Below are 13,007 nucleotides of genomic sequence, written 5' to 3'. Positions count from 1 at the left end.
AAGCACCAAATTAGTAGGCAAAGCTGCACATTTTTGCTGTAAGTTATTTCAACTCACATCTTTGGCACTGAGAAAGTCAGAATAATTGCTTTGCAGATTTTCAAACACCAAAATGTCTAATACAGTCCATCCAAGTAGGAATGTTAGCTCTGTGGAATGATTTGCTAGCTCTGGAGACTACAGTCCAACCCTTCTGGCTGCCAGATAAATCAGGCTCAATCCCAGCTGCAGACAGGTCCTTTTAGTAGTCCTAAGAGCCTACCCCTCCCAATTTTAAAGGGCTGTAAATAGTAAAAACACAGAAAACTGAACTTTTTCATATTGAAAAACACTGCAGCGTGAAAGAGATTTTTTAAACATATGATGGAACATCACACGAAAGGCCCATCCACTGGTACCAATTTTGAGACAACAGAAGTTACTTAGTAATGCCTATTTTTAAATGTGAAGACAAGTCTGCCTTGAAAGGGAATGATGCACTGAAGTTACAAGCAAGTCATAGCATTAATGAGACAGGCAAAAATCAGATCTATGAGAAGCAATGAATGAGGAAGTAAGGCATATATTACAACATATAATGAATGAAATTGACTGGCCTAATTTGCATTAAATTTGATGTCTGGGATTGATATGGTAGAGCTCATCAGAAACTCAAGAGTGAGGAGTAAAAATAATTTTCATTCCATTTCTATGTCAAGACTTTAGTAGATGCCACATTGTACTAATTAACTTACCTTAACACACTACAGCTGCAACACTCAAGAGGTTAACAGTACTTTCAGCTTTATTCACATTCCTGATGTAAACTTGTGCTAAATGTCAATTCAGGGAGAAATTCCTACTAATGCTTGCCTCAGCCCAATCCTGAACCAACTTTGTGTTCTTTCCCACCTCTGAGGAGACACTCAAAGGACTAAACAAAGCAGAGACATGATCACCCTTAAGGAGTTCTGCCCAGGTTAAGACAGCAGTCAAGCATTTGGATGTGGTCTGTAACAAAATTTACACCTTAATAAATTAACCTGAGCAGTCTGCCTGGTAACTGAGCAGCCAAGGATGGCTCACAACACAGCTCAAGGAAAGCAATTGCTTTGAACCACTCGACTGAAGTCTCAGCAGGTTCCACACCCACTGCATCTGCCAGGTCCCTGCAAGTGCCCTGGAGATTCATCTGGCTGCGCTTTGTAGTGCAGCCTGCAGCTTAAGTAGCAGCTCATATGCCAAAACAGTTGGACAGCCTTATGTATTTTTCAACAATGTTTATCTTTCGAATCCCACTGCATTAATATTTTAATAGTACTATCAAAATCTTTCAGTAAATGATCATCATGTGCACAAGAAGTTCCCACAATAAATCCCATGATGGAAAAAATGCAACGCCCACAACATGCTGCCTCATTTCTTTGACTGTAATCACCGATTGCCAAACACAAAATACATCCAGGTCTTTGGAACAGAAACCTTACATCAAAAACTGACAAGGTTTTTTGTTAATTTCGTTTTTCTTTCTTTTTTGTTGGGTTTTTTTGTGGTTATATATAAATATGTGTGCACATACAAATAAATAAATAAATAAATAAATAAATATATATATTAAAAAGCATTTGCTATTCATGTCTCAAAGTATCCTCATAAAACTTCCCTGACAGGTGATGAACTTTACAATTACCAACACACACATATGCCTATAAATTCAGAAATTTAAGAGGACTCAGCTGCATCTGGACAAGTCTGCAAGGTCAGCATATGTCACAGGAACTCGAAGAATCTGTACTGTGGTTCACCCTCTAGGGTTTTACTGGGAAAGTAAAGTGAAAGCTTTAGATTACTGTTGTAACTACAGAGTAAACTACTCATAAATCAGAGAGAAGAATCAGAACTGCACTGAAATCTACCTGTTGATGCCAAGTACAACAGCTTCTTAGGCATTTAACTGATTTCTGTAACTTTATCCTAAAAAAAGCAAACATTAACACTACTTCCTTAATTTAGAGCAAGTACAGCAGTAACAGAAAGGAAATGAAACAAAGAGCTGTTTACACTCTCTCCCTAAGAGAAGTCTCAGTTGAGAACAAAGATGTATTTTTTTTGTCAAAAACCCTAGCTGCTAAGAAGATACTTCAAAAATATCTTTTCCTTAGTAACTTGAAGTTTGAGAATAAGAATGCCATTAAACAATGTATTTTATGTCTGCAAAATAAATGGTATTGGTTAGATAGTTCACAGGAACATTTCAGTTCCCAATGCTCTTAATATCTGAAACCTGGCTGCTTACATAGTACAAGGGTGTTAAAAAAGAACCTTGACATTTACTACTTTTACATTAATATCAGCTTTTCTACATGTAAAAGGAGTATCTTGTAGCGCAGCTAAAGGAAAACAGGATTTAACCATTCAATTAAAACAAGTGCTCAGGGTAAAAATAACCATTATTTACTCACAAAAGCACTGAGCTGACCCCATGCAGATGTATTTTGAAAGAATCAGTGTCCTCTAACTTCAGACACATTAACAGCTGCTGAGGCAGAACCTTGAGGCATTCGTTATGTGGGCCAAATAATACCTAAACAAAAAACTAAAAACGTGCATGTTTGTGAGCACATCTGTGTGTAACCAATGCAAGAATAATGGCAAACATCTTTTAATGGGGAGCAACAAAGCTGTCAAACAAAATTTTCAGGGTAACAGCAGTCCTTGACAAACTTGGAGCCTGCAGCTGCAGCACCTTATATACACAAAAAGAAAAAAAACAAACCCACACAACACAAATAATTGTACTTTCCAATGCTGAATTCACTCACATAATAGGATGATATTTTAATGAAAACCTATAAAGACTAACTAACCCTGTGCAGAGAAAATAATTTATTCAGCAGTGGAATGAAAAGTCTAAATGAACTTTTGAAACTAAAGTGGGCTGACAACTAATCCTCAGCAGCCAGATGCAGTTTCATGTCACTTCAAAACCACGTTCCAGCAGTATCTACCACATCTTTGCAGTTGTATGCACTGAGAAGTGCTTGGGGTTCACAGCTTTTAAAACTTCCAGGATGAAAATTATTTCTCCTCTTTTAATGCTGGTCTGTGCAGCAGGAAATAAAAATTCACAAAAGCAAACAAACTCCCTGTGCACTCATCTTGGATGCTGAGAGGGCTGATGTCAGCTATTAAGACTGATAGTCTCTGACAGAAGAACCCTCCAAGCAGCTTTTGGGAAATAGCCATTTTTCATTTATGGATTCAAACTATAGAAACAAAAGAAGTTTTAAGTTAGCTAAATTCTAATTTTGCTGTGCTCCAAATTCTTCTATTAAAAATCCAATAATTTTTAAGCAATTATTTTCAATTGACATATGTTGGTTTAACGTCCTCAAAAGTGCTAATTTGCAGGTAAGTTTTCAGTAAATTGGAAAGGAAAAGAAAAGATCTGTGTGTGCCTAGGTCTCATCATGAGCATTATTTTATAGAAGGTCATTTGGATGTGAAATTACTTACTCACTGTGATGCAGCAGGGTTAACTGAACCCCTAAGAAAGGATTAATTTCCCAGGGGTACGATTCAGTGTCATGGCCTAGCTGGCAGCAGTGACTGCCTCAGCGTGCGACTGTTACCAATTACAAGAGCCCATGACCCAGAAGGTTTCAAACCTTACAGTAGGACTAGCAGATGTGCTCACAGAGGTGAACTCAGGGCCCTGCCTCCAGAGCAGCTGCCAGCAAGCCAAATGCAATGCCTCTCGCATGCCATGCACCAGCTCCTGCGCTCCTGGGGGAACAGCAGTCCCCAGCCACCCCCGACAAATGAGCTGCTGAAATGATCTGGCCACTTATCTGACAGTCTGAAACAAGATGCCACTACAAAGCTGTATATTAAACTGTAACTGAGAAACACTCTGGGATAGAAATCAGATCCAATAGCCATGGATAGTTTCTCAGAGAGGGTCCTGAAGTCACAACCTAAGCTTCACACTATTAATTCATACTCAGCTATGTTGGAAAAGCTCCTGATGAGAAGGAAATGGAAATAGAAGTCTTCATAATAGGCGGTTTTATGCCAAAAGATTGAAGTAAATGACCTCAAGAATACATGTGCTAACTTGAGGCAACTTTTGATGATATTTAATGCATTACCAGCTGCAAGGAATTCAATTTTCTCCTAATCCTGAATAGAATCTCTGTCAGCGTTTCAGAATTCTGAGGAAAGAATGAGTTCTACATGAATTGTGTTTAGCAGATGATGATTAAATACAGTACATGCTGCTTTCTAATAGGAATGCTAGTTTAATCTTCCCTCTCTGCAGTTCTGGAAGTCAAAGAACAGTTTCTAGGCTGTTAATTTATATTAAGTGACATAAGAACCTAAGAACTGAGAGTGGTGAGGCACTGGTTGAGGCTGCCCAGAGATTTGCATCATAAGCAATTGTTCCCTAGAAAGAACAGCAATCTGGCACACTGAACTTTGTAATCGAGACTGACAGCGATTGCCATGCCTAAAACCACTACAACTGCCCAGAAATTTCTAACACTACTGAACTTAAAAGCACTTGCTAGAAGCACAGAGCATGCTCAGGCAAGAAACTTTTCCTATTTAAATGTAAACACAGATGTTTGGAAAGTTTAGGAATACTCAAATGGACATGGTGACAATCTCAACACATTTGGAGCCATCATGCTACCCAAGCAAACTAGCACATTTTTATTATGCTCAAAAAATCACTTTCTCTTGTTTCATCTATCAAATCTTTTCAACTGACTGTAACCACAGGGGCTGTATTTTCAGGAGGAAAATACATTCTTGCAACATGTTTCAAGCTTGTAGTGGACTTCACTATTAGAAAACTCTATGGCCCGAAAGGCATAAAGGCAATCAACAAGTCAATCAATTAACACAACACTACATCACAAAAAGAACAGAGAACAACTCCTCACCTGGGAGTCTACTACCCTGCCACACCCGTCTGCTCCCGTTTAAAGAAAAAAAAAGTTCAAACTTCTAATTTCTCTAGAACTCAAGTCTGAGTGCCATAGGATGGAATAAGGGAGAAGGAAGTCAGGAAAGGCCTGACCAGCCCCAATTTTTTATAGGTAAACTGCCTCAGCTGCTGAAGAGGCTGCCCAAGCAATACTCACATTGAACTCATACATACTCAAGACCCCCTACAACTGGCACAGAGATTTGCCTTTGTTCAGATTCCCCTTTCCTGTCTCTCAACTTTTTCAAGACACTTCAAAGAAGATCAAAAAGCTTGAAAGAAGTGCAGTTGTTTAGTCTACAGAAGAGAAGATAAATGGGAGACCTGGTCTTGTTCTTCAAAGACAAAGCAAGTTGGTACGAGAATGGGACTAAACTGTTCACCAGGTCTGATGCAGACATGAAAAAGAAAGCAAGATTTAAGTTTTGGAAAACTTTCAAGTAAGAGTAATAGACTGAACAGGCTGCCTTTGGAGGCTGTGGAATATCCATCACTGGAAGGTTTTAAAAACAGGCTAGGCAAACATCTGTCAGAAGTGATTAAGTTACAGTAGATGAGAAGATCTTTTGCTCCTCTTTTGCTAAGGTCCTTTTGTTACACCCAGTATTACAAACCCAACCACATTTCTGTCTTTTGCATGCCTGTGTTTTATTTAACTTAAAAAACCATGCAATAAAACCTGCCCTTCTGCGATATTTCCACATATTCAAGTGTGTTTATTTGGGGCAACATAATAGACATGAAAGATTTGTTAAGTGTGAAAGCAGGATAAAGAAACCACCTGTGAAGTAAAATAAATGTATTAAATTTACACTCACTCTGAATAAATTGACCTCTAACATTATAATGCAGACAGCACTGCATTTTTTGTCCTCCAATAGAAAAAACTGTTCAACTGATGACTTACTGATCTGCAGTCACTTGAAGATTTCCCTTAAAGGATTTTTTTTTTTAAAAAAAAGCACTTTTCCCCAAGCACAGAGAAATACAAAATTCAATATTACAAAACATTAATACAAAAAAAGACATCAGAAGGTGGCTTTGAGAAGTATCCAAACCTTTTCAAAACCATATTAAATTATAAGGACGGCTTCCATTGCACTAGAGGAAAACAAGCCATTGGAGACCTTTTTCCTCCCCCTGCTGTTTAATACTAATGTAACCATGGAAATGAAAACTAAACACTGACTTTCCCTCACCCCCAGCATGACAGGATATGTAACAGCAGAAATGTTTCTTGGTGAAGGTGAGAACAGGTAACTGCTCAGGAGAACACCCGGGTTTCTGGGGGTCTCTGCTGCACTGACACCGTACAGCTCACACCACTGCCAGAGGGAAGAGATGCTGCTTGCTGTGCTCACATCTGATGTTCCTACCAGCTGCCCTCTGTGCTGACTCCTCACTTTTGTCTGTGCTGGCTAGCATTTGACCTTCATTAGGTTTTAGGTAACACTCCCTTAGAAGAGGCAAACATGAATGAATAGCTGTGACATAAAGCAATCAGATCGTAATCAGGCAAGTTCAAAAATATTATGGTCAATGCCAGATTTGTCTTTCTGCACACCTGACCAATCCTTCTAAGGACAACTGTTTTACATCATTTTTACTATATAGGTATTTCCCAAGGAAGTTCATCGGAACTTGTAAGGCACGTGGGATTTGTAGGCACACAAGAACTCCACCTTCTTTTCATTCTTGGTCTAGACAGGTCTGGGATAACATTTACCTCCTATTTTGCATCTCAGTATGTGTTTTTTCTTGTCAATTCAAGATCCACCCTTCAGTCTGATATCAAGCTTTGTCAGAGTAACACAACTTCAATAAAATTATTTATTCTACTTAAAGGGGAAAGGGCAGGGAAGCTGACAAACTGAGAGGATTAAGAAAAATCCATAGACTGTTTAGCCCTTCTTCAATAAAGAGACCCTAGGTTAACTTGCCCCTAGTAAATTCATACTAAATTAGAGTTACAACAATATGAAGGCTATAGCATCATACCTTTCTGCATTAAACTTATTTTTCAGATTGTTTTCCCACTCAAATATGGGAAATATACTTCATTATCAGAAGTATCAATTCTTCAAGGCTCTAGGCAATTTGAGTCCTATTATCCAATCTGATGGACTATTTTAAGATTTGCACAATTTTTTTGAGCTAATATCCTTCTCATTGGATACTGTTTTCTTCACACAAACCACTGCTTTCAGTCTAGAGAATAAGTGTTGTTTCCTTCCCTCTTTACATTCAAAAGTGTAAAATAAACAAAGCTACCTAGAGCAATGTATGGAAAACAGCAGGAAGGAGACATTCTAGAGCACAAACTTGCTGAAACTAGTTTTAAGAATAATTTCTGCCTTCAACATCTTGGACCTGAGAGGGCTGCTAAAATATCAAAGAAATTCACAAATATATTGCATGATCTTCTCATAAATCAAAATTATTGCAACAGGAATATATTTTAAAGGAGTGACAGAGTGGAGAGAACACATTACGATGAAGCTGTATGGATAAGCAATGACCCATGAGGCTACCTAAAAATATACAACACTGCCCCCCTGCAAAAATAAAGTCAAAAAAAAACCAAAACAAGACTAAAACCCCCACTTTACCAACCATTTGACAAAGTTCTTTCTGTGAGCCATTTCTAAGGCCTTATACCTTTTAGCAACTTCGAGTAATAAAAACTCAGGTTTCAGACTTTGGTTTTGCCTAATTTTATTGAATTTGGGCCTTTCCCACAGTGTGTGATAAAATTTAAACATAACTGGAGGATAATATAACAAGTGAATGGTAAGGACATATGAAAATAGGAGGCTGAATTTAATCCCTACTGCCTCACCTTAGTGCAGATTTCATGTAAGCAATCTACTTAGATTACTGAGTTATTCAGTTATTAATCTCAGTTATTCAGAACTGAGATTAGTTCTGAATCCCAGAACTATTTGTGAAAAGCAATGACTTCACTTAAAAGAAAACAAAAATCTCTGAGTTAAAGAAACAGAAAGAGCAAGAAATGCAAGTATTACTCAGTTTGCAGTAGCATTGCCTTTATTTTGCCAGCTGCCAATCCCAGCTCAAAACCACTTACTGATGAGGTACAGCACTGTCTGATACATACAGTACTGATATATACTGATTTAATACTGATAGATACTCAATATATACAGTGCTTCAGGAGCGGTGCCATATGCTGGGGGCTGTGCACTGGCAATATAACCATAAGCTCATGGCTGTCGGGCCAATGCACACATCCCTGCACAGAACACGTGCTGTATGTCAAACCTTGTACCTCTGCTGGGAATGGACCAAATACTGCGATACACTCTGCTCCTCACTCAAGGCTATGCCAGAGCATAACGGCACTTACATAATTAACCAAAAGTGAGGCAACGTCTACATCTCCTTTAGCAATAAGCAAACGTCAGTGGATATTCCCGTGCGTGCACTTTCTAGGCTAACACAGCATCTCCTCGCACAGCCCACCAGCCTAGGCCGCTTCCAGGCGCTCATCCCAGTGACAGCACCGAATAAAGGACCAGAACCGTTTGGAGACGAACGGCTTTGAGACGAACGGCTTTGAGACGAGCCGTTTGGAGACGAGCCGCTTCACCCACGGCTGCGTCCCCCACGCAAAGATGTGAATTTGCCACGCCGCCCGACAGCCCGAACGCTCGGGATAAATCCCCTGACATGAACTGAACCACGACCGTGCCGCCGCTTCCTGCGGCTCCCGCTCCAATCCCGATACTCCCCCACGAGGGCGGCCTCCCTACGACCCCGGGCTGCGTGTCCCACGGGGCGCCCCCCCGCGCTGCGCCGGCGGCTCGCAGCAAACTGGCAGCCGCAAATTACCGGGGCCCCGCTGGCTCCCTCCCACCCCCCCCCACCCCAGGGAGCTCGGCCCGGCCGGGCCCGGCCCGCGGGGCAGCCCCGGGGCACCCACAGGGCCGTCTCCTCCGCGGCCAGCGGAGCGGGCACCGAGGGCGCGGTGCGGGCCGAGCCCGCCCGGCCGAGCCGCGGCGCCGCCGGGACACTCACATGAACCGAGGAGCCGCCGCCGCCGCCCGCACGGCCAAGAAGGACCCGCTCGCAAGGCTGCCCCAACGAGCGCCTGACGTTTGCTAGCAGGCGCCCGAGAGCGCCTCGCTCCCCCAGCACGCGCAGGGCTTCGGCGCCCAACGCGTCGTTCCAGAACACTGGCAGAGCACGCACACACACGGGGGGAACGTTGTTAAACTTTTTCTCTTTTATTTCGTTTTGTTTTGTTTCTGTTGGGTTTTTTGTTGAGGAAAAAAAGGAAGCTCAGGCACTGTGCGGGTCGCCCCTACGGCCCTAGAGCGAGCGGGTGGCGGGGAGCAGTGACATCACTGGGGGCGGGCCGGGGGCGGCGGCGCTGGCGCAGGTACCACCGGAGCCTCTGCCTTCCCTCTGTACCGCTCTCTCGCGTTGCTCCCTCCCGTCCTTCGCCGGTCCCTGTACCTGTCCCGTCCCTCCATCCTCATCCCCTTCCCCTGTCCCTCTCCTCGTTCCAGTCCCTGTTCTCATCCCTCTCCCTTTCCCCATCCACTTTTTCCTTCCCCTTTCCCATCCCCTCCCGTTCCCCAGCGGGCACTGCCCAGGTGTAGCAGCGCAGGGGGTTCAGGGTCCCCAGCATTTCTCTGAGTCCTTTAGAGAACCGGCTAAAAGCCATTTCTCTGTGCCAGGTTTAGTTCCTCAGTCCGTGTGTGTCGGATAAATCAAACGGTGACAAACCCGATTTTAGGTCTTCATTATGATACTGATGTAGCAGAATTCGACTTTTCTTCTATACCTATTCTGCATTTTAATAAACTTTGTGAAATCACTCAGTTTCAGGGTTTTTTTGTGAAGTAGCGACACTAGTTAGAGTTGTATATTCTATTTCAGTCATTTTATAAAATTAATAATATTTATTAATTTGATGATAAAAATATCAAATTAATGATATTTCTTATATTAATAATAATATAATAATAACAATAATGATATCAAATTAATAATATGTAGTGGTAGCAGGAATATTTTAAGACTTAAGAGCAGAGTTATTCTATGGAAGAATTTCTTCCTGTGAAATGGCCCACTTTGTTTAGCGTACCATGATTTCATGGAAAAGTGTTAAGTATAGGATGTTTAGGGTACCCGCTCTCCTGAAATTGCTCTCAATTGCGTTAAAAATAATTTAATATCAGTATAGTTATATTTTAACTCAGAAAAGCTGCCTTCATAAGGTAAGGAATATTTACACCTGAGCACTCAGGAGGCATTTCAGTCAGCAGGCATTTCAAGTTCCTAAAGGGGCTATTTACCATGATTTCTGCATGTGGATGCTTTAGGAATTTTAGGCATGTTTCACTGGATGGACTCATTCAGGTTGGTCTCTTTGTATGTGTTATATTTGCTTCTGAGAATTAGATTTATTATGTTTTAACTTTTTTCCCCCTAAGGGCAAAATCCTTAGTTTCCCTTAACTCAATCACCTTAGCACTGAAGAAGTGGAAATGCAGTGAAGTTGGAAATGATGGTTCTAGAAAGGCTGACTTCTGAAGAAAAAACACTTTTCTCTGAGAGCAATAGATATTTGGAGGAGCAAATAAAATGCTCAATAGTTGGAGTTCCACTTTGTATTTTATTTCTCATTTTTGAACATCAAAAAGATACCTACTGCAAAATTTTTAGAGTAGTGCTAATCTGAATATTGAATTTCTAAAGGTCTTTTTTTCCTAAATAGGAATTTCTAAAGGTCTTCTTTTTCCCCTGATTTTGCTGAGAATGTTGGTGAGTGCTTTTGTGTACTATGAAGGTTTCTAAGGGGGATTTGGATGAAGGTAGGGAGCTGGGGAAGGTTGTTCAGAGGTGGGATGCAACAAACCCACTCCTGGACTACTCATCTTTATGCCAGGCACGTTTCACAGATGTGACAGACTGTCTCTCATACATGGAATAAATGGTGCTTTGGAAACAGTGACTCAGTAATTTTAGATGACACTAATAAGACAAGTCTTCACTTCCTCTTCCATCCTTGCTGTTTTGGATTATCAGAATTGAATTTCCAGAATTCAACCCCAAAATTGAATTTGTATTAACTGGTTCTGGTGTCAGTTTAGAATAACAAACCTTTGTTCTTCTCTTCCTGTTTTTATTTCAAAGAGGTTCTGCAGGATATAATTAATTCCTTCAATCATAAAATTAATGCAGTATGTGTCTTTTCTATACAGTAAAAGTGAGTTGGAGGTGTAGAATTGTGTGCAATCCAGTAGGGACAATGTGTAGCACTCTCCTGTGTTTCTAGTTCTGCCAGACTTTGATGTGAAGTGAAAAAAGAAACCAAAAACAAACAAACAAACCCTCTCAATTTAAAAGTAGTCAGAGAAGAGCTTTTTTTCAGATGAACTTTTAAAATATCTATAACCATTCTTTTTGAATTTAGAAATGCCAGTAAGTTACTAGAGAAGTGTTGAGACTGAAAAAAATTTGTTAAAAAACCCTCTTTCATTTAAACTGTAATATGTGTCCCTTTCTAAAGGTGGTGGAAGGCTTAAGTTTGGGGTTACTCATTTTATTTTTCAACTCAGTCTCTGGAATTTGTGTAAGTTGAGAATTAAAGAAAGATCAGAGTTTGACTGTGAGGGTAACAATTGACAGAACTAGCTGCTGATATCTTGGAAAACCATTTTCATTGATTTCATGGATTCCCTGTAATTAACTCTGTAGGAGGAGAATTTATTCCATACCTGTTAAAATTCTTTATTGATTCCCTTAGGTGGGTGACAGGAAGGGTTGTTGGCTTATCTCATGATCAGGTCTTGTTTTTGCCCGTCTGGTTCCCAACCAAAGGGAACAAGTGATGAGTGTGCAGTTGCCTACTTGAACAAATTCCAGGTGTTGTAATTCCTCCTTGTAAGCAAAGTGATCTGAAGTGCAAGGAAAGTTTAATCACTTAAAATGGTTAAAATTGTTGGAATTTAACAATACTTTTTAATAAAATTCCTTTCTAAGTGTCAGCTGAATGCAGGTACAGTGCATTAGAGAAGTATTATCTAACAGTATTTTTCTACAATAAAAATAAGAACATTTAACCTCAGTAGATATATTGTACACTACATATTTACCTTCTTCAAGACATGATGCATCTTGCTGCTAGGCATAATCTTACTCCCCCTCCCCTCCACTCTAATCATAATAACTTGTTTTTCTTCTATTTTAGAGCAAGCATTAGAGGATCATTGCGCCAAGCAGGATTGTAATTGAATCTGTAAACTAAGCTATTTTTTCTAAGTGTTTAATATATATTTTCTTTGTGATGTTGAGTAGTTTATTTGGCAGATGTTTTTACAGGAATGGGGGTTCTTCTTATAAATACACACTTATGGGTTTCCAATTGGAACCTGCTGCATGCCAGTAAATCTTTGTGCTTGCACTCTGTCCAATTGATGTCTTTCCAGTGGAAAAATCAGACTGTAATGTGCATTGTTCACATCCTAAAATAAATCATCTGCAAAAAATTATGAAATATTCATGAGATAGGAAAGTATTGTATCTTTATAAATAAGACTTTTAATACAAATATAAATATTCCAGTCATCAAAGCTGTTTTGGATTTTCCTTGCTTTTTTTAGGTTTGATTCCTTAACACTATACATTTATATTCAATATGATTTATTTTGATATGTATTAGAATGTAAAAGTACATATCTCATGCCTGTGTTTCTTCAGGGGAAAAAAACCACAAATGAGATCAGTCTTTATGTTTGCTTTGTATCCTAAGTTGGACTGTATTAGTTAAAACAGAAGGTATCTTTCCTAAGATCATTTGCATAGACCTAGTAAATATGTTTAGTATATAAGGATTTTTGTGCAACATGTATGGAGTTGCTGTCAGTTGGGATTCAGAAATAAATTTAGTATTTTTTATTGGGAATTTTGTGCTTTGGACAAGATTGTTTTCTTAGAGAAAGAAAAATTTTGAGACACCATATTTTAAAGTTTTCTGTTTCTCCTGTGTGACTTTCTGAGGGGA

The 13,007-nt window shown here is 39.9% G+C and overlaps 2 protein-coding genes across 3 annotated transcripts in view; one reads left to right on the top strand and one right to left on the bottom strand.

Moving 5' to 3' along the window:
* AIMP1 (aminoacyl tRNA synthetase complex interacting multifunctional protein 1) overlaps positions 1-9,341 on the bottom strand; it is a 32,048-nt gene extending 22,707 nt beyond the window's left edge. The window contains exon 1 of the mRNA XM_064710927.1: positions 9,011-9,341. Coding sequence (XP_064566997.1) covers positions 9,011-9,012 — 2 coding nt within the window. The 5' untranslated portion in view covers positions 9,013-9,341. The remainder of the gene's footprint in view (positions 1-9,010) is intronic.
* The window catches only part of TBCK (TBC1 domain containing kinase), an 87,828-nt gene continuing 84,151 nt past the window's right edge, over positions 9,331-13,007 (top strand). The window contains exon 1 of one of the 2 annotated variants that reach the window (XM_064710924.1): positions 9,331-9,374. The gene's annotated coding sequence lies outside the window, so the exon portion shown is untranslated. Of the gene's footprint in view, positions 9,375-10,747; positions 10,766-13,007 lie in introns of those variants that run through there. The other variant, XM_064710925.1, reaches the window with a different exon arrangement.

This window comes from Zonotrichia leucophrys, chromosome 4 (genome assembly GCF_028769735.1).
Source record: "Zonotrichia leucophrys gambelii isolate GWCS_2022_RI chromosome 4, RI_Zleu_2.0, whole genome shotgun sequence".
In the NCBI taxonomy this organism is placed as follows: domain Eukaryota; kingdom Metazoa; phylum Chordata; class Aves; order Passeriformes; family Passerellidae; genus Zonotrichia; species Zonotrichia leucophrys.
This window is presented reverse-complemented; position numbering and strand designations above follow the sequence as displayed.